Source organism: Sciurus vulgaris, assembly GCF_902686455.1.
Source record: "Sciurus vulgaris genome assembly, chromosome: 2".
NCBI lineage: Eukaryota > Metazoa > Chordata > Mammalia > Rodentia > Sciuridae > Sciurus > Sciurus vulgaris.
Genome location: NC_136462.1, coordinates 165,525,247 through 165,547,360, shown reverse-complemented (window position 1 = coordinate 165,547,360; position 22,114 = coordinate 165,525,247). Strand labels below are relative to the sequence as shown.

The 22,114-nt window shown below is 35.5% G+C and overlaps 1 protein-coding gene across 6 annotated transcripts in view; it reads right to left on the bottom strand.

Annotated features, from left to right (window-relative positions):
• TASP1 (taspase 1) overlaps window positions 1-22,114 on the bottom strand; it is a 323,082-nt gene that overhangs the window by 100,631 nt on the left and 200,337 nt on the right. For 2 of the 6 annotated variants that reach the window (XM_079128500.1, XM_079128501.1), the window contains one exon: window positions 14,219-15,984. The exons of 2 other annotated variants lie outside the window; for them this stretch is intronic. In XM_079128500.1, the coding sequence (XP_078984626.1) occupies window positions 15,676-15,984 (309 nt within the window). In that variant the 3' untranslated portion in view covers window positions 14,219-15,675. Of the gene's footprint in view, window positions 1-14,206; window positions 15,985-22,114 lie in introns of those variants that run through there. 2 more of the 6 variants (XM_079128503.1, XM_079128504.1) reach the window with 2 other exon arrangements.

Genomic DNA, 22,114 nt, shown 5'->3' with positions numbered 1-22,114 from the left:
CCCATCCTTTCACCTTCGGTCTGTGAATGTCTTTTCCTATGAGATGAGTCTCTTGAAGGCAGCATATTGTTGGGTCTGTTTTTTTAAATCCAATCTGCCAGTTCATGTCTTTTGATTGATGAGTTTAGACCAGTAACATTCAGGGATATCAAGTATATGATTTGTATTCTCAGTAATTTTGGCTTATTTTTTACTTTTAAATTTACTTTGTTTCTACTTTGATTGACTTTTTCTTTATTTTCAAGATGAAATATTTTGTCTTCATTGTCTGAGATTCTGTCTTCCAAGTGATCCACTCTGTTAGTGTTGCTTTCTATTGAGTTTATAATTTGACTTATTGTTTCCTTCATTTCAAGGATTTCTGTTTGTTTTTTTTCTTTTTTCAGAATATCTCTATTGAAGTGTTCTTTTGCTTCCTGCATTTGCTCTTTTAACTATTTATTGAAGTGATCATTCATTGCCTGCATTTGCTCTTATATCATCCTTTATTTCATGGATCATTTTAATTATGTACATTCTGAATTCCTTTTATGACATTTCTTCTACTGTGCTACCAATGGATTCTATTACTATCACATCTTGGTTTGTTTGGGGTGCTTTCTTCCCTTGTTTTTTCATGTTGTTCATGTATCTTCCCCTCTAGCAGTGCAGATTTGAGGTATTACAGTTTCTACCCTATTGATTTATAGTATCCTTGCAGGTTTCCAATACCTTACCTCCCAGTCTTCAGTAGCCTGATGCATGAAAGTTACTTGATAATGAGCTTCTAGTTTCCAGCTGGTGTCCCAGTATGGAAACTGACCCAACTAAAGATGGTGGCCTCAACCTCAGGGATAACCCATCATGGCGGTAGAGGCATCGCAAAATGTTGGTAGATGGAGAGACATAGCACTGCACTGAAGTTCCACATTGGCCAATTTGCTACTTTTAGCATAGGTTTTCCTACAAAGTCAATTGCTCTATAGAGTCACCATCAGTTTAAGTGAAAAAGTTTTCTAGATTCAAATTTGGATCAAAAAAAAAAGAAACCTAAAAGCTAAAACCATATTTGTGTGTATGCATGCATATATACCATATCAAGAAAAAAACTTTAGGGACCTACATGTTAAAACTGAAAACAAACAAACAAACCCTATATGTGTTTAATTTCATTGATTATCGTTGTTCTTCTGAGAATCTCTAGATCAGCTCTATTCAATGGAAATGTGATGATGAAAATGTCCTAAATTTGCATGGTCTATTTCATTATCCACTATTCATGAAGCACTTGAAATATAGCTAGTACCACTGAGAAATTGAAGTTTTAATTTTAAATAATGTTAACAGTTAAGTGTGGCTAGTGACTACCATATGGGAAAGCACAGCTCTAGATATTGTTAAGGAAAAGCAGAATATAATAAGGCATGGACATTATTTTAAAGATAGTTCAGAGGGTATGAACCCTATTTTCCTAAGCATGATAAAAAGGGAGCAGCTGCTTTCCCCATGTTCCTACCAAGTTTCTGCCTACATTCAGCAGCATCACTAGCAGTGTTTTTGGTTTAGGAATTCTCTAGGAATTATAAGCGGTGTTGAGCTTATGCACACCTGTTTTTAAAACTCTGAGCTGGAATTTTATATACTAACGATTGACAACACAAAACAGAAACTAAGAGGGAAAACCTACTTTTAATATCATTAAAAGGAATAAAATACTTAGGAATAAGAAGGCAAAAGACCTATACATTGAAAACTATAAAGCAGTACTAAAAGAAATTAAAGAAGACACAAATAAAATAGAACAACCTATACTCACATATTAGAAGACAATATTAAGATGTCAATGTTTCCAAAAAATCTATATTTAATGCAATTCCTATCAAAATCCCAAAGCATTGATTTGCATAAACAAACAAAAAAACCCATCCCAAAATTTACGTAGAATCTCAAGCCACTCCAAATTGTTGAAACAATCTTAAAAAAAAAAAAAAAAAAAGTTGGAAGTTTCACACTCCCTGACCTCAAATCCAAACAATGTGATACTGTCATAAAGACAGATATATAGTCCAATAAAACAGAATAGAAAGCCTAGAAATAAAGCCTTGCACATATGGTCAAATAATTTTCAACAAGGGTATCAAGACCATTCTATGGGGAAAGGACAGACATTTGCATCAAATGGTACTAGGAAAACTGGATATGCATATGAAAAAGAATAAGGTTGGACCCTTCCTTACTGTACCATACATGCAAAATGAACTAAAAAATTGATCCAAGGCCTAAAGAAAAAAGCTAAAGCTATAAAAATTCTACGAGAAAAGACATGAGGAAAGCTTAATGATATTTCGTTTGGCAATCATTTCTTAGATATGATACCCAAAGCACAGGCAACAAAAGTAAAAACAGACAAATTGAACCATATCACAATTAAAAATTTCTGTGTGTCAAAGGACACAATGAAATGGGAGAAAATATGTGCAAGTCTTATATCTGATAAGGGATTAATACACAATATTTACAACCACGTACAATTCAGCAATAAAAAAAAAAAAAAAACTGAAACAACTCAAACAAAACATAGACAAAGGACTTGAACCTTCCCAAAAGAAGATATAAAAGCAGCCCCAAAGCTCAACATCACTAATCAATAGGGGAATGCAAATCAAAACCACAATTAGAATGGCTACTGTGGGGGCAATGGGAGAGGTAGGTATGAGGGTACACAACTGTAATACCAGCTACACAGGAGGCTGAGGCAGGAAAATTCCAAATTTGAAGCCAGTTAGCAAACCATGTCTCAACATACAAATTTTTTAAAAAGGGCTGGGATGCAGTTCAGTGTGTGAGGCCCTGGGTTCAATTCCTAGTACCTAGTACCAAACAAATGCACATGCATATGCATACACACACACACACACACACAAACACAAAATGACAAGTGTTGGCAAGAATGTAGAGAAATGGGAAACTTTGTGCTACTGGTAGGAATGTAAAATGGCACTGCTTCTATGGAAACAGTATGGGAATTCCTCAAATACCTAAATAGAATTACTTTATGATCCAAAATTCTAATCCTGAGTATATACCTCAAAGAACTGAAAGCTAGGCCTTGAAGAAATACCAGTATACCCATATTCCTTGCAGCATTTTTTTTTTTTTTCACAGCAGGAACTCGTTTATTGAGGAAATCGCACAGCTTTTATGTAGGGTGGGGCCTAGGCGGGAACCAATCAGCTGGAAGGTCAGCAAGGCAGGGGGGATCACGCAGGTGAGAGTCCCATTGGACTATATGGCAAGCACAAGCTGATCACGTTCGCAGAACTGTTGTTAACCAATCCCTGACGGTGGTCCGGTTTATCGTCATGAACCTTTGAAACCACCTTTGAGCCTTGATTTTTCTCACTCGCCAGGGAGTAAGGAGTCAGCCTGAGTTAGTTAACGTCTCATTAGTCCCAACATATCCCCTTTTTTTGTTTTATATTAAGGGTGTGTCTGTCTTAGGTTGCCCCTGGGAGGGTCTAACCCATCATGGAACATCACCCTAGCAGTTTGGGGGTCCGCCTTACTCAAGGTGTGCCTGTCTTAGGTTGTCATCCTCTGAGGATCTTACCCGTCATTGATTACCACCTTAGCACTTCAGGCGGGCCCCTCAGGAGGAGCAGGGCTTAAGGGAGAGACACTTAGACCCCAGTGTCCTGATACGAGTGATCCATGATCCTATAGGGCAATCATCATTATGAAGGGCGGTATAATGCTGTCGGACCACCATGAGCTGCACACACTTAGCCTGGCTTTTCAGTAAATGGATAAGCTTATTGATTATGCAAGGCCCAAAGGTGAACACAAGGATAATGGTGATTAGCAGGCCCCTAAGTGGGAGGAGGTAGGGGAGCCACCCATGTAACCCAGTCCAGAGGAAATTAGAGTGGAGCTCCCTCCTACGATGTTCCAGATCTTCTTGTAGTTTTTTGATTTTATCTTGTACAATGCCAGAGCGGTTGGCGTAGAAACAGCACTCTTCACCAAGGAACAGGCAAAGCCTTCCTTCCTTCCCCGTTAGCAGATCCAAACCATGACGATTTTGCAGAACAACAGTGGCCAAGGAATCAAGTTGAGCCTGTAGTTCTAAGATGGTAGAGCTGCAAAGTGCAATGTTAGGAGATCTGTGTAGCTCTCAAGGAAGTCCACTGTCCAAAGTCATGAGGTCAGAGCCCCAATCTCAATCACTGTTGTCCCATTTTTGCTACTGAGCATTACATTCTTAAATGTCATTTTAAGAAGTTTACATATATTGACTCCTTTGAGTCTATATGAACGTTAGTTAACACAATTTAACGTTGTATCTAAACATGAATTAAAGAAATGCTGAGAGAGCTTTTAACTTTGCTTTTGTGTGGCAAAGTGACAAAATGTTTTTATGTTTAACCTTTAAACAAATCAGGCTCTCAATAACCTTCAGAAATACATTTAACAAACTTTACATATACCCTATTGATGACAGGTCCTATAATAGAACATTAAATGATAGAAATAAATCCCCAATAAAATTTACTCTTTTTAAGTTTAAAATTACTATTACAGACAAGTTTAGTTTGGAGAATAGCAGCTTGATAAATTCCTTGCTTTAAAAACTTGTATACCTGGAAAATATGAACACATTTAATATACAAAGAGTGACCATTTCACAATTACCTTGACATTTTTATCTTACCAAATTTAGTTTTTAAAAGAAAAATTTAGACTCTGTAACACAGTACCATACTCTTAACAGTTGTTTAACCATAATTGTATACCCCAATTTTTAAGACTAATTGTTCTAAAGAATAAAACTTAATAGACACAAAGTTAAGAGTAAATTAGTGTTTCTAAGAAATCCTTGTCATTTTATCATATAGATTAAACTTTGGTTTATATCAGAACATTAGTATTTCACCTTAGGAAAAAACCTTAAATAGCTTTAACTGTGTCACTTACATACAACCAACTTAGTTACATGCAAACTTATTGAAACTTGCCCTTTACAGACTTTCTTAGCACTTATTTAGACCCTCATGTATTTTATCACATAAGCACTTTCTTACCCAGAAACATTTTGTTTTTCACTAAATATATTTCCATATCTAGAACCTTTTATTTTTTCTTTCCTGTCTGTTGACCTTTTTGTTCACATTCTGAAACAACTCTTATGAAATTTCTTAATTTATATAAATTACTCCATTTTAATAAGATTAAATATTTTGTTATTTATAGTAGTCTAATTGAAACACAGTTGAAACCTTTAGAACCTTTTGTATATAGAATTATACCTGTTAGGACATAACTCTTAGTAACCTTGTTTTTAGTTTAGTGATATCACAAAACAATTTTCTCTACAAACACATTTGAGTAATCCCATGCATGTCAACTCTAATTCACTTATTTTGTAAAAACCAAGATATCCAGACAAGTGTCCTGAACAGTATTTGCCATCTTTTTCTTGTTGAAGGAAAGTCCTAGAAAAATTGATGTTAAACATTTTATTAACATCAACATTTTATTAGTTTGACCACCTAGAGACTTGCAAGTTATTTTCAAGACATTTTACTTCTATTAGTTTACCCAATTTAAATTGAACTTTTTTAAATCACATGAATTAAAAGTATTTGGATCCATTTTTAAATTTTAATTTTAGGAGCGCTCAGTTTTGATACAGACAAACCATGACACCAGACAGCATGACATACACATAACACAAAATCAAAGGCCTTGAAACTTTATAGGTGAATCTCCATTGCAATGTAACAGATGTTCAAAAACTCTAGTTGAATAAAAAAACAGAACTGATCAAAAAGTCATGAGCTCAAAAGAAATGTAGAATTAAAAAAAAAAAAACAAGAGTCCTGGAAAAATAATACGGCCATTAAGTACTTTAGTAAAGCACCATAAAATTTACTTTTGCTGGAGTTCAGGTAAGACTTTTTGCTCTTTTTTTTCCTTTGGTTTGAGAAGGTCTCCTACTGAGCCTTCAGGCTTTCTCTATTTACATTTCAATGTAAGCCTTGACTGAGATCAGGATCTGAAAGGGGCTAAAATGCTCCAGCAGAAACTTGATGCCTAGGGCATTTTAACTGTTATTCCTGGTTAGTAATCAATTCAGGTTTGGATGCAGAAAATTGTGAAACAATTATCTCCCAATACTTGTGGGGCCTGGGGCTACTATATCATACTCCTTAGTAGGACATGCCACTGATGGTTGGGCTGGTTACTCCCTCCACACTGGCGTATGTGGGACCTGATGGCAGGAGGACTAGGTGGGCTGGGTGGGGCAAAGTTGGAGGAGGGGGAGAAGAAGGAGTTTGCAGGAAGAGCAGAGAAGAGCAAGAAAGAAGAGACTTGAAGATAAGGAATCCCTTTCCATCTGCCCGCTTGCTTGTGGAAGCTGTGTGCCGATATCTTTGGTAGCCACAATCCACCTACCCATGGAGCGATCTTCCATCCCTGCACAGGCCAATTTGTGATCGGTAGTCATTCCTTCCCAAACTAACTTTTTAACATTTACCAGGAAGGCCATACAGGGAGGGGGGAGGTTAGAGTCTGTGAGTTCTTGCCCAGTATCATAAAATGGCCACCAGGAAGATTTCCCACCATCTGGAAGGAGGAGGGCAAGGGCTTTCATTGGAGTCTGATGTGGCCCCAGAATACAAGATGATGGCAATGAGCCTCCCTGGGGCAGAAATGGGTCCTCTCTATGTGTAGAGGCTGGCTGCCCTCGTGGTTCCTCAACCTTGGGAGGAGCAGATGGAGATGGATTGGGCTCCTCAATAAAGGTCTCCCAACGTTGTTTACTATGTGGCAAGTTTCTGGAAGGAGATGCAACGGGAGGAGCCAGCGGTTCTTTAGGTGGCAGCTCTTTGGGGAGAAACTTGGAGCCCTCTTTGCGAGGTCCTGGAGAGAAGCAGGCCTTAAGGGCGGATAATGTAGGGCAGACTCCTAATGGGGAACCCTCCCCTAAATTGATTTCCCTCTTCTTAACAAATTGTTCTACACGATCCCATGTGGATCAGTCAAAAAGATTAGCGGCAGGAAACCAAGGGGCCACCCAAGTAAAGGTGTCCCAGGCTTTTTCCGCTTATGTATCAGACCACTCAAGGCCCCTACTCTTCAGCATGAGTCTAAGAGCTGAGAGCACAGGGTCACCTGTCACACATCACAGGGTGGTGTGTGTTTGCCCCACCTTTTCAGGGATGCCTTACCTCGGAACTCGCTTGGCCCGATCTGCTGATACTTTCGGTTTCGAAACTACCTCTTCACTTTGGCTGCGGTTCAGCCTTGAGGGGCCCCATGCTGGGCGCCAGATGTTGGGGTCTTAAGCCCCCTTGCTCTTCTCAACCAGCGGCAAGGGAAGGGGACACTCCCCAAGAAGGTCAGACCGGGATAGGTAGGGCCGACTGACCGCCCGCTCCCAGCCCTCTGTGCGGAGGACAATCCTCATTGCAGCATTTTTTATAAGAGCCAAAGGTAGGTTTTATGGGCTAGATTTTGTCCCTCCCCTCTGCATTCCCAAATTCATATTTTGAAGTCCTGACCCTTAGTACCTCAGAATGTGACTATATTTGGAAATAGGTTCTTTAAAGAGGTAATTAAGGGTAAAGGAGTTCATTAGTGAGTCCTAATCCCACATGGCTTGTTTTGTTAAAGAGGAAATTAGGAAAGAGAAGTGCACAAAGGGAAGACCATGTGAAGACACAGGGAAAAGACAAGCCAAATAGAACTCTGAAGAAATCAACCCTGCTAGTTTCTTGATCTCAGACTTGTAACCCCTAAAGCTATAAGGAAATAAATGTCTATTGTTTAAACAGGCTATAATACTTTATTATGGCAGCTCTAACAAATTACCCATGTATCCATTGACAAATTTTTTAAATGTGGTTTATACATACAATGCATTGGGTATTACATAGACACAAAAATGAATGAAATTCTGATTCTTACAACATGAATGAAACTTAAATAAATTATTCTAAATTAAAATATGCCACTCACAAAAAGACAATGCCTATATAATTACACTTATAAGAAGTACCTAGAATAATCAAATTCATAAAGACAGAAAGAAGATCATACTTGCCAGGGGCTATGGAGAGAGAAGAAAGAGGAGTTGTTATTTATAGATACTGAGTTTCAGTTTTGCAATATGAAAAGAGCTTAGAGATTTGCTGCACAACATTGTGAATGTACTTAACACCACCAAATGGAATACTTAAAAATGGTTAAGATGATAAATTTATGTCATGTGAAGTTTACCATGATTTTTTAAAAAAGCAAATAACTAGGGAAAATACAATATCAGTATATACCTATCGGAATTTTCAAGATTATGACAACACCAAATGCTAGCAAAGATATGAAGAAAGTCAGTCACTCATACCTTGCTAGTGGAAATGAAATATTTTACAGCCACTCTAGAAAAGAGTTTGGCAGTTTATTATAAAACTAAAATTTAAATATCAGAAAAGCTTAAATCATAATACAATAAAAATTTATGTACTCCTCACCTGAATTCTCAAATTAATATCTTCCTGCATTTGTATTTGCTCAAAAATATAGAAATATAAACACGTGCACACACATATACACATCTTTTTTCCTGAATCACTTGAAAGGAAGTTTCAAATATTATAATCCTTCATCCTAAAAGGCTATAGATGACATCGAGGAATAAAGACATTTTGCTACCTAAATTACAATAATATTTTTATATCTAAGACTATTATTAGTAATTTCAATTATCATATCTAATCTATTGAAATGTTATGGGCTGATTTGAAAATTAGTCCAGACTTACCCCATTTTGTTCAGATACCTCACCATGTGTGAAACTGGCCCCCTTCCACATGAGTCCACTCAAATAGAAGCTAACACCTCCACCCCGATTTACTTGCACCCTGACCACAACATCCTTGATCTATGGGACTAACATAAGTTTGTTTTTCTGAGAATATAATCTCTCAGAAAATATGACTATATGACTCTTTTTTTATAACTTTCCATTTGTATGAAATGTACCTTATGATTATGATTGCTTCTCCTTCCCTCCCCTCTTTGTGCCTCATAAGTGTGTTCGTGCCTCCAATCAGGGTTGAAGGTTGCAGAGAGTTGCTTGGTTCTAAGTGCTTTCCTCCCCAGTGGGAAAATAAAGATTTTGTCTTCACTTTCAAAGGACCAGGAGAATTATTTAATGCAGGAGATCAAACTCAGGACTTCAGGCATGCTAGGCAAGTGCTCTACCACTGAGCTGTATCCTCAGCCCTCCCTTAGCTTTTTAATTTAGGAATAGTACATTAAAAAGTTTTTTCAGTTATTTTAAAAATATTTTTTAAGGCTAGTTGCTCTCAAATGAAATGGTTTAAAGTATCAATATTTTAACCACAGGAAGAGAAAGAAGGGAAGGAAGATAGATGGTATTATTTTTTTACCTTAAAAAAGGTCCCAAGCACGGGTGTGTGCGCACATGCGCGCGCGCGCGCGCACGCGCGCGCACACACACACACAAACTTACAGTAAACACAAATATTTTTCCAACAAATACAATTACAAAATTCCTAATCACAAATTCAAATAATGAAGGCTGCTACTTGATTTAAATGTTCTAAAATAGATATCTTGTTATTAAAAACAAATAAAAGCAATTATGTCAAAATGAATTCTACTACCATGGATAACTAGAAAGAACCAATAAAAATTTTTTAAAAATAAAACAAACAAAGAAGATACTCTGAATTTGTGTAACTTTAAGCTGAAAAGCAACCCAAAAGCAAGGTAAAAACACCAGAAAATCATCAACATCCTTGAGTTTCAGAAGCACTCAGCTTAAGCTGCCCATCATTAATGTTAATGAATGGCTTACATTTTACCACATTTACAAAATGTTAAGAACAATGTTGTGTACATATACTCTATTCTTCCTTCATGAATATAGGATTTTCACAGGCTTAAAAATCATTGTTACTTTCAAATATTTGATGTTTTTTAAAAATTAAACTAAAGGGAAACAACTTCACAACTTTAAAAGAACTCTCAATTCTATTATAAGCATTGCAATAATTATGGACATATTTATTCACCCAATCCACCAAATGCAGCATAGGCTCTATTCAAACTCAGTCAATAAACTGTGCAACTCAGTCTTTGGCTTCATAGGACTTAATTTTCCTTTCCTTTGTGTAACGTTATAATTATGTGCTTTGAATTTACTGTAAATAATATTAGTGGTTTTCTCCACATGCTCACGAACTAAAAGAAGAAACACCCCCACTCAAAAAAAGAAGAAGAAAAAAAAGCTTTTTGATCACCTAATCAGTACCCTTAGTAGAAAAATAATTACTAATATGCAAAGGACCACCTTCATTTTTTCTGCACAGAATGAAACAAATTCCATTTGTGGTTTTAATTACATGCTAATACTTCATAAATATCTTTTAACAGAAAACTAATAATAAAATACCTATCATAAATAGTTCAGCAGCTCCCAATTGTGTAAAGCACCAACTTTTACAATCAAATTCATGGTCCCCAAGTTTATCTACCTTTGAAATCAAACAGAACAGCAACAAAACTGATACTTTTTAAAGTAACATGAGACTGTTTACAAAGTTTTGAGTTTGTATGTGTGATTGTTTTCTTTTCTTTTGATAGTTCTATGCTTATTATTTGCTTTCCAACCAAATAATACTAATAAATTATTTCCAGTTATCAAAATTTACTAGCTCTTTTAAATGGCTTCTGGTTTGTTTCCCAAAAGACCTGAGTTGAAAGAAAACACATATTCTGTTGATAGAGTCACCCTCTGCTACTTAAAAAGCACAGTGTCCAAAATATAAGGAATTTCCAGGATGTGGAAGACTAGAGTTTGAATAAACAGGAAACTTAAACCACAGGGAGTAAACCAACTTCTGTTTTTGTTTTTCTGTTTTGAGAGCACAAAACATTATGACATTATTCTCCTACTGCTGTCTGATTCTAATAAGTTTCTCTTGTTAGTCTGCTGCTGATCAATCCAGTTATTAATTTAATACAATAACAAAGCCTAGCCTTTTTTTTTTCTTTTTGTAAGAAAAGAGGAAGAAGCCAAAAATGACTGAATTGCTCAAAACAGGTTGACCCATTTTATCCCAAGATAAAAATATATCAACCATGTCAATGGAGGCAACTTTGGGGTTCCCTGAAAATTGTCATGATTCTATTCTTATACTTAACATGAAGTGAAAGATAAAACTTAGGTATTATTCAGTTTAATAAGTAGATAGACTATTATTTTAAAGTGATAATTGCTTGAGTAAACAAATATGGCTTTTAATCATCCATTCTAGCCAAAGGGGGGAAAGTCTCAAATTTTTACTACTTTTAACAATTCCACTGGGAATCCACTTAATCACACTATTTATCAGCCTCCTGGCACTACCACACAGCTTTCTTTCTTTGTATTTTTTTCCTCTACATTTTTATACTAGTGCATAGTTGTACATAATGGTGGGATTTGTTGTTACATATTCAAACATGTACACAATGTAACAACATAATTTGGCCAATATCACTCCCCAGCACTTCCCATCCTCACCCTGTCTCCCACACCTTGGTCCTTTTCCTCTGCTGATCTCCCTTTGATTTTTAGGAAATTCATTCCTACCTTTGCTTTCCTTTTTCCTCTTTACCTTCCCTATATGAGAGAAAACATATGACCCTTAACTTTTTGAGTTTGACTTATTTTGCAAAACATGATGTAGGTCTCTAGTTCCACCCATTTTCCTGCAAATGGCATAATTTCATTTTTCTTTAGGCTGAATAAAACTCCATTGTGTATATATACCACATTTTCTTTATCCATTCACCCATTGATGGACACCTAGGCTGGTTCCATAGTCTGGCTATTGTGAATTGTGCTGTTATAAACATAAGTATCCATGTATTGCTATAGTATGCTGACTTTAGAATAAATACTGAGGAGTGATACAGCTGGGATAAGTGGCAGTTCCATGTCTAGCCTTTGAGGAAGCTCCATACTGATTTCCATAGTGATCATACTACTTCACAATTCCATCAAAGCATAAATGTGTTCTTTTTTTCCCATATCCTCTCCAGCATTTATTATTCTTTATATTATTGAAGACTGCCATTGTGACTGGTGTGAGATGAAATCTCTGTGTAATTTCGATTTACATTTACCTAACTGCTAATGATGTTAAACATTTTTTCATATATTTGTTAACCATTTGCATTTCTTCTTTAGAGAAGTATCTGTTTAATTTACTTGCCCATTTATTAATTGGGTTATTTAGGGTTTTTATACATATGTGCTAAATATTAATACTGTGTCAGAAGAATAGCTAGCAAAGATTTTCTTCCATTCTGCAGTTTCTCTCTTTACATTCTCAAATGTTTTCTTCCCTGTACAAAAGTTTTTTTTTTCAATTTGATGCCATCACATCTTTTAATTCTTGGCATTATTTCCTGAGCTTTAGTGATTTTATTAAGAAAGTTGTTGCCTGTGTCTGTATGCTGGAATATTGACCCTGTTTTCTTCTAGGAGTTGTACAGTTTCTAGGTCTTTGATCCATTTTGAATTGATTTTTATGTACGGTGAGAGATAAGGGTCTGGTCTCATTATTCTACATACAGATAATCAGTTTTCCCCTTTGTTAAAGAGACAAAGGTGTTTTGGGAACCTTTGTCAAGGATTGGAAGACTAGATGACTACACAGTTTGTTTTGCTTTTTTTTTTTTTTTTTTTTTTTTTTTTTTGCATCTTGGTCTAAAATGAGATATTTTAAGCCTCTATTTAAAAAAAATGAAAAAGAGGCTATTCTAAGAAGTATTTCAGGACTCACCACAAAACTCCCAGAAAAAGATAAGAAAAAGTTATTAAATTCTGCCATTGGGTTTCTAACAAACATTCCTGAAGGTCCTTAGAAAAGCATACTTTTCTCTAAAATGACTTTCATCCTTATAGAAATTTCTCATCTTTTTCCTGCTATCCCTATTCCACCCACTCACTTAAATGCATTCTGAATTCTGAGACTTCTATACACTTAATAATATTCTAGAAATCTACATGTGTCTTATATCATGAAGGAATAAAAATGTGCTTATCTTGCAACTCTGTGACCTTCTATGAAATGTAGTACAGTTAAAGAAAAAACTAATAAAAAGCCTAGTGTTAGTCTTCATTAAGTTTATATTATATTTGCACAAAGTTTAGAAGTTAAATTGTAGATATGAGTGATCTATTGAACTTGAAATGTTATAACTTGTCAGCAAAGAAATTGTCTCACAAGACCTTCATCATTTTTGATTCTCTTTTTTGCTTAGCTACTCAGTGGAGTTTTTTTCTTACCCAGTCACTACACAACTTAAAAAGTTGATTTACCTCAAGCCTCTTAATGCCTAAACCAAAATCTTTCCCTCCATATTCATTTACATGTTTCAATACATGGCAATTCTTTAGTTATGTAAAATAAATTCCTTATACCTCCAGCTTCCAAATCACAGTATTTTCTCTTCTCCTATTCTTCTCTTTTGTATCCCCTTCACAAGATACTCTTCCACCAACCCTTGAAGGTAGACATCCTCTAAGATTTTTATCCACAGTTCTACTTTCACTCACTTGTATTTTCTACTGTTTTAGCTGCGAAGGAGTTAGGACTGGAGGAAAATAACTGTCAAAATCTCTCAGAGTTTATACCCTGCTTAAGAGAGAGACAGCATACTATAGTTACGCATCCAAATCAATATTTATACCAGTTCAATTCACAATAGCTAAACTATGGAACCAACCTAGGCACCCTTCAATAGATGAATGAATAAAGAAAATGTGGTATATATACACAATGGAATATTACTCAACTATTAAAAAAAAAAAAGAAATTATGGCATTTGCCAGTAATGGATAGAACTGGAGACTATCATACTAAATGAAATATCCAATCCCAAAAAATCAAAGGCCAAATGCTCTCTCTGATATGCAGATGCTGACTCACAACAGGCCAGGGGGGAAGAAGGAGTAGAGGTTCACTGAACTGGAGAGGTTAAATGGGGGGGAAGAGAGTAGGGACAGGAATGGGAAAACAGTAGAATGAATTCAACATAACTTTCAGTGTTCATATATGAATACACAACCATATAACTCCACATCACGTACAGCAAAGAATGGGAAATTATATTCTATGTATGTATGATATGTCAAAATACACTCTACTGTCATATATAACTAAAAACAACAAACTTTTAAAATGTTTCTGTAATAAAATAAAAAAGTAAATTCCTAATTTTGAAAAGTTATATTAATAGTAGCAGACTAATGCTAGTCCTCTAAAAATTACATCTTTAAATTTGGTTTTATGAGTTTAAGGTTCATTCATACTGATATGTGTAGCTGCAATGCATTCATTTTTCACTAGTCTTTTACTGATAGACCTAAGAGTTGTTTCTACTTTTGCTGTTAAGAGAAACAATGCTATCATATAAATATGTAACAAACAATCCCATCATTAGGTACAACTATAATGCACCAATAAAAAATGTGGAAAACAAAGAAAACCAATGCTATAAATATTCTTGTGTATTTCATCTGGTACAAAAAACATATCTAGGACCAGAATTTCAGGGCTTTGGGGTAGGCCCATATTCCACTTTTCATGAAAATTACAAATATTTTTCCAAAATAATAGTACCTATTTAAAAATATCAAGGCCTAAAATATACCAGTTTTACACTTTCTATCTAGTAAAAGTAATAGCTAAAGTTTTGGGTAGTTTGGCTAAAGCTCCCATGGACATACTTGTTCTTTCTCATGGAAGCTTTCCCTTACTGGTATTTTAACTTATTTTATGCTTTTATTTTAGATTAATATATAAAGGAAATCTTTCAGATATGAGCTAAGAGTAAATTCCTTGAGGCTTTCCAATTATTTCTGACAAGTACCTGAGAGCTACATCCATCTATGAAATAAATGAAAAATTTCACCCATTCACTTCAAAGTGTGATTTTTGCCTTTACTGTTTTGTCTAGAATTTTTAGATTATATGTAGTCAGAATATTCCAAAATCTCAATTTCACAAAATTGGCCAAAGGCAAGTCTGTGTGTTCCCTAAACTTTAGTACAGTTCTTATTGTACCTAATACCTAATGCTTTATTTACTGTGCATTTGCCTTTTCTTTTCTGGAATGCAAGTTCCTTGGTAACTAGGCTGTTTTGTTTTATCTATCTGAGATTCTCTCATATAAGCCAACAAAGTACCTTGAACACTCATGGCTTTCAGTAAATATTTGTTAAGATAAACAAAATTTTGAAAATATAAAAGCCTAGAGCCCAAGAATTAGTGTTAAATAACATTTTGGGGAATGTCAAATTTATCATTTTCCTTACTTTGTAATTTGAATATGTGAATACAATAGGATATTATGGTGTTTATAATAATGGAGAAACATCTTTAAATTGTCAATAAAGAGATTCCATTCTTTTAGAAGTCCCCTCAAGTTCCACACAATCATAAAGGAAAAATATTTTAGTGTTTAAAAATGAAAAATGTAGAATCACAGTCTGCCTCTGGGACAGAAGTCCCCTGTGTTTTTCCTTTGCTAGTAATGCAATAAAACTTCTTTTTCCTGTCTCAAAACCATGTCCTCATTATTGGATTGACATCAGGGATGAGGACCATACTTTCAGAAATAAATGTGGCACCCCAGATGGGACCCCAGAGGAACCCCCACTCCAACTCTCTTGAGTAGACTAAGCTCTCCAAGGAACCCCACTTTCATGTTGAGGATGCAAAGTGGCTGTGGAACTTGTTGACAGTCAACAGAAGGAGAGTTAGGAGATGGGTGAGTTTGCCTCAGGTTGAGCGAAGGAGCTGTTCCTGTGAGTAAAGGGAGGGACTGCAGGACTATCCCAGCAACTGCCAAAGCTCCTTTTGCTTCAGGGAACTCATGCCTTCTCTCCCTGAATGGTACAGGCTGCTCCATCAAGGTCCACTTTGATAAAAAAGAAACTTAACTCAGTAAAGTCACAATACCCTTGGCCATTGGTAAGTCTCCTAGTGTGCACACTGAGACCCTTGATTCCACACATATGGTTCCTATTGATGGGAATATCTGGTCTTTCTTTGTGGAGACATTTGTAGTGCCACTGGTGTAGGAGTCATGGTAGAGTGGAACTTGAGAACCTAGGAATATATACTCCCTTCTGGTCTTTTCTAGATTGTCATCTGTTTGTTGGTCACGGGTTTGGAATTCCCTCTGGTTGTCTGTTTTTGTTTTTGTTTTTGTTTTTTGTATCAGTTACTGCCCCTTTAAGATATGGCTAACACTGCATTGATCCTATTGGTAGACTCTTGGGAAAGATCATGGGCTGGTCAATTTGTCAGTAATGGTTGTGGTGCTTCTCTCATGTTGTCTCTTGTGTTTCTTTATTGTACAATCTTGCAATTGGGGTTGGTCTGTTAGAGGTACAGTAAGTTAAAGAAATGGCCACCTATAGGTATAAGCCTAAGAAATGTTTTACTGTAACAATCTGGGTTTTGCATAGCTTTCTGGATTATTATACAATCTTGAAGCTGAAATTGGTCTGTCTGGGGTAAAGTATATGAAAGAGATCCCGTATGTACAGGCATTTATGCAGTTGCATGATTAGGGACCTGAATAATCAGGAACTAATTTGAAGGTATCAAAATACACTGCTTCTGGCACACAAGGATAGCAGGACACAAGAAAAAGAGGTTAAGAAAGATCGAGATCTTTAAAACCTAGTGCTGGCACTCCCAGCACTGTTTATCAGCCTGGCTCCAGGCAGCCACAGATTATCTCACTGTGGGTCAAGGACACTACGCTTAAACTGGAAGGCGGGGATTCGGGGGAGAATCCCAGGGAAGTTGCCCGGACTGTAGAAAAATGACCACAGAGAACCTGGCCTCTGCCCTGCCCTCCAGCTCCTTTTGCCCATGTGGGTTAGAGGCAGCTGGCCACAAAGGATGTGGTGACAGTTTCCAGCACTATTAGTTTATGACCTGGGAACAGAAATAGTCTCCCCTTTTAAGATGTGACAGGACACCCCATTTGGCCAGGGGATATTCATCACTAGGACAAAGCAATTCTTGCTTTAATAGTATCCCATCAAACTATGGGGAGAGTGGCAGAATAAACAACTGTACCCAAAAAAGAAAAACACAGAAACTAAAGCCAACTTACATTTTGTAGGCAGCCTGCAAAGAAATCTTCAAGGAAGCCTAAGGGAAAGGATGGAAAGGCCTCCTCCATTGCATATCTATATGCCTAATATAAGAAAAGGGCTCAAAAAGAGCCTGTGGGTACAAATGACAGTGGAAAACTCAAACTTGATGTCATTCTGATAAAGATAAGGGGGACAGGTCAGGCTCAAAAACATCCTTTGCTCCAACCCCCTGAATGCAACCTGGGAGAAAAAAGATTAAGGCACAGTTTTTATATATGCTGGATTGTCCAATCCTCTGCTGAGATGAAACTTGTGCAAACTAAATGCACAGGTAACATTCATAAGGACTGTTTCAGATATGAATTTAAGAAAGGGTCCACAACTATAAAGGATAAAAGAAAGTTATAGGTATATAACATTTTAGTACAGAAAATTAGAAAGTAAAAGAAATGTTTCTGGATGAGAAAGTCCAAGATTTAAAAAAAAAAAAAAAAAAAAAAGAGTACAAAACTAAGGATTTAAACAAGTTGTGAATATCTAAGTAAGTCTCAAAAGGTTTGTGGAAGAAAAATCTCAAAAAGTTTGTGTCTGTGATTAAATTGGCTATAATTACCACAAAGTTAAACTTTAATGTACTAATATGAAGTAAAGTCTAAAACATTAATCTGCTCTTATCTATCAAGACAATTTTCTTGAAACTGTTAGGTTTTACTATTAGGGAAAATGAGTCTTAAAGAAATTAGGGTTTGAACCTGTTTTAAAGTCTTTTAAATGATTATTTTTTAACTGGTTAGAAAAACAACTATTATTTTAGATATAACAAATGTAGCTGATGCCCTAAATATATGTGACTAGATATAAGTATAGATCTAAGACCTATATCTAGCTGAGCCTTGTCTACATGTTATGTAAACATTTATAAAATCAAAGTTTATCTATGTTTACTGGCAAGGCCAACAAGTGCTCTTTTATACATTATAACTGAGACATAGATGATCTACACTATCATTTGAAGACTTGTCTTATATCTGTTTGCTTTGACTAAGTCTATTTTTGATCATTAACACTGTTTCTTAAATGTATAAGAGATTTAAGGCTATCCTTTAATTTTTGCTAGTACTGCTAACCCATGCAGGCCTGTGATTATTGTTACCATACACTATAGGTTCTAAACTGTACTTTAAAAGTTAAACTTTGTTAAATGTAAAGCTTGAGGGATAGCACTTCACCAAGTTGGTATTCTCCAACCTAAAATTATCTGTAGCAATAGTATCAGGTTTCTATAGAAATAACAAATTTGGTTGGTATTTTTTCATGTAATTTGATGTTTTATAGTTGGATAAAGTAACCTATTGTCAATAAGTTATATATACAATTTTGTGTTACTCTTCACATTGGAATAAGAAATTAAATGTACTTTTGGAAGGTAATAAGGACATCTTGGTCTGTCTAATGGTGACATTGTAAAACCTGGAAGCATTCTGCCACATTTTCCACAAAAAGAAAGTTAAAAGCTCTCTTAGCCTTTGTTTGCATTTGATTCATGTTTCAGATGTAATGTTGTATTGTGTGCCTTTCACCTTACTCCCTGTTAGAATAGCTCCAAAATAGGCTAGACATCAGTTCATTTAAATTTGTGTTCAAAAGATCGATTTTTTATGTAAAGATTATTGTGATCTCAAAATAAACAGGAGATATAATATAAACTAAGTAAAGGTTTTAAGAATTATAAAATCATTTTTCTTGGTTACTAGCTATTACATAAACTGAATATTTTTTTTGTTCTGTTAATTCATTTTATATTTCTTTTTGTAACTTCTATAACTGTACCTGTTAGTGTTTTGCAGAGTACTGCTTCTAATAAACAACTTGAGCATATTTGAGCTAATAATCCATCACCTAGAGGACAGATAGTACTAAATATGGTCTTTCACTACTATACCAATCCCAAATAAATGAAAGGGTATCTGTAAAATGATAGTGAAGGTATAACTGTTATTCCTACTTGAAGACAGGTAAAACTGGCCTCCTGGATGTTTAAAACCAAAAACTTGGAGACCAAAGTCAAGGAAGTAAAATGGACAAGGAACAATCAGCCAACATTTTGGCCCTTGCCCTCTAAGGTCAGTCAGGACACAGAGAACAAGGGGACCCTTTTCTGGCCCCTGCAACTCTGGTGAGTCACCCAATCTGCCAAAGAGGGAGACTGAGAAGACACTAGAGAACAGGAAGCCAACCAGTGCAAATTCCACAAAGAGGAGGGTCATTGGAGAGGGAAATATCCCTGATGCTTCCAAGAGAAGCCACATATGGTCAGCAAGACTCTGATCCTGGCAGATGGTACCACTGGTAGAGGAAAGCTAAAGGAGCCAAGATACTTCATATACAACCCCAAGAGTAATTTCTGAGCAATCTCAGCTAACTCTTAAGAGTAGGTAGAAACAAGGTCAGTTTTGAACAACTTGGTTGTAAACAACTGGCAGGAGAGTATAACCTAAACACAGTCATACATGGGACATTTAAAAGGAAAAAAAGAAATTTAATGTAACTTAAGATGTACACTGTGTCAGCCCTACCAAAAGTAAGTAAAGCTGGAGGCTATAAAGGAAGGGTTCTTGTGTGGGAGTGCCTAATAATGATCATAAAGGACTCTAGAGTCACAAGATTGTCCTGAGTTAATTGAGCCTGATCTCATAAATCTACAAACCTATCTAACTTCCTACATTGAATAAACTTGAGCTGTTTTTCACTGATATGATTATGAGTTACTGTCTTTGTGGTTTTCAGAAACGGGCTGGAATACAAATGTTTTCATGCTAATTATTTTTTTTTAAAAGGATGCTTTGCTGTCTTATTTGTTGTTGACTGAACATGATCTCTGTCCTACATGTGCCTTGTCCAGAGACCTGCCATCTGCCACTGTGGACCTCTGGACTGCTCTAACGATGAATACCCTTAAACTGTCCACACCCCCCACCTGCCCTGCCTGATAGAGAACAAGGACATTGGATTACTTCTCCCAACTTCACCTTCTTTCAGCAGGAAGCAGCTTGGAGATGTTGTCATCCACTTTTCCATAGAAATGGAATTCAGAACTTGCCACAGTGGGGAAATTTAACAATGGTCCACTTATGCTTTGAAATGGACATGTTTCTTTCTCTTCCTCTCTCCCTACTCCTTCCTAATCTGTCCCCATCCTAATCTTACCTTTTTTTCCCCATTTTAGGCAGATATATCTGTCCTTGAGTATATACTCACTATAGGGATAAAGTAAACCAGACTTTGGAAATGGTACTGAAGACCTCAGAATCTCCCAAATTAACAAGTGAATAACTCCAACACATAAAATGTAGCCTTTGAATCACCTCTTTAAAAGTTCCCTGGAGGGAGGGAGGGAGGGAAGGAAGGAAGGAAGGAAGGAAGGAAGAAGAAAGGAAGGGAGGGAAGAAAGGAAGGAAATGAAAAGTATGATTTGGGGAAAAATTTTATAAAAATCCAAAAATGCACTGGAGAAAAAAGAAATGTATGAAACATGGTTAATTATCTCAGATAAGAGGTTAAAACATGTAACAACATTGTACTTTTCTTCCTATGAGAGTAAAAGTTCACTAATTATTGGGACTTTTGCTAAGAATTTGGTTATTTAAAGAAATTATCAAATATAATTTCTCTATTTGTTGGAAAATCATGAGCAGGGACTCCCTTTGATTTCAATCATTGGTAGCATTCTACATTTGACAATGAACCTCTGATGTCAGAGATAGTGGAAGACCATGTCTACAAAAGAATGAAGCATAAAACAAAAATTGTGGGGTTTTTTTAAATCATAATACTAAACCACATGAAACTTTTCAACAACAGGTACATAGACTGTAGGTTGATAACATTAATAATAAGTTTGTTCATAAAGTCAAAGATAGAAAAAAAGTGATTTTCACAGAAAACATTATATCAATTATTATATTTAAAAGTAACCAGAAATCATTTAAAAATGTAATGTGATTACATGCTCACTACTGGAAAAGAAAGCTATAGTGCTACCCTGAACTTCATACATGACACTATACAGCCACAGTTTGCCTAAAAAAGAATAATTTATGAAACCACATTCACTCAACAATAACCATAAATAGGAAAAGTCACATCTGAATCACTGGGAGAGCATTTTATATGTCTATGTAAGTATATCATTTTTAAAAAACTAAAAAGAAAATCTATTTCTTTCCCTATTTAACTAAGCAGTTAGTCTATAATCAGTTGGTTATCATGAAGTATTATTAAGGCACTATTTTTACAGTATCCATTTTTTATGAGTTTGTATGTTACACAAACAGTGGTATTTTAAAAATGCATGAGTTGGTTATTCTCTTTTATGTTCCTATATTAAATTAAACCAAAGTTCTGGATATTGGCATAATGTTAACCCAAGTGGAAACCCAAATATTTCAATCTCTGAAAGTGTCTTTAAATTTTACTTGTACATTCTATCATATTAAAGTCATGTTTATCCAAATAGATTTAAAGAAACCCTACAGTTAAGATAATTTCAAGTTTGTTTCAAATTACAAAAGAGGGGGGAAAGAAACCCTTATTTTAATAAGTCACTGACTACTTTAGGAAAAATACGTAAAAACAAAGTATTTGAACCACAGCATAAAATAAGTTTTTTTAAAAAAAATCCCTTGTTATTGGGGGAGCATCAGAAATACCAAACACGCCATTTATCTTAAAAAAAAAAAAAAAAAAAGGAATTTAGGGTTATTTTTTAATTCTACACAAATAGTACCATGCCTTTTTTGAATATTTCATTTAAGGTAATTTTATAATTAATAAAATTTAAATGCTAATTCAAAGAAAATCAACAAACATTACAACAGAAATATGGGTAAGAGCAGTGAGCAGATAATTTAAGAAAAAATACAAAAGGTCTAGTTA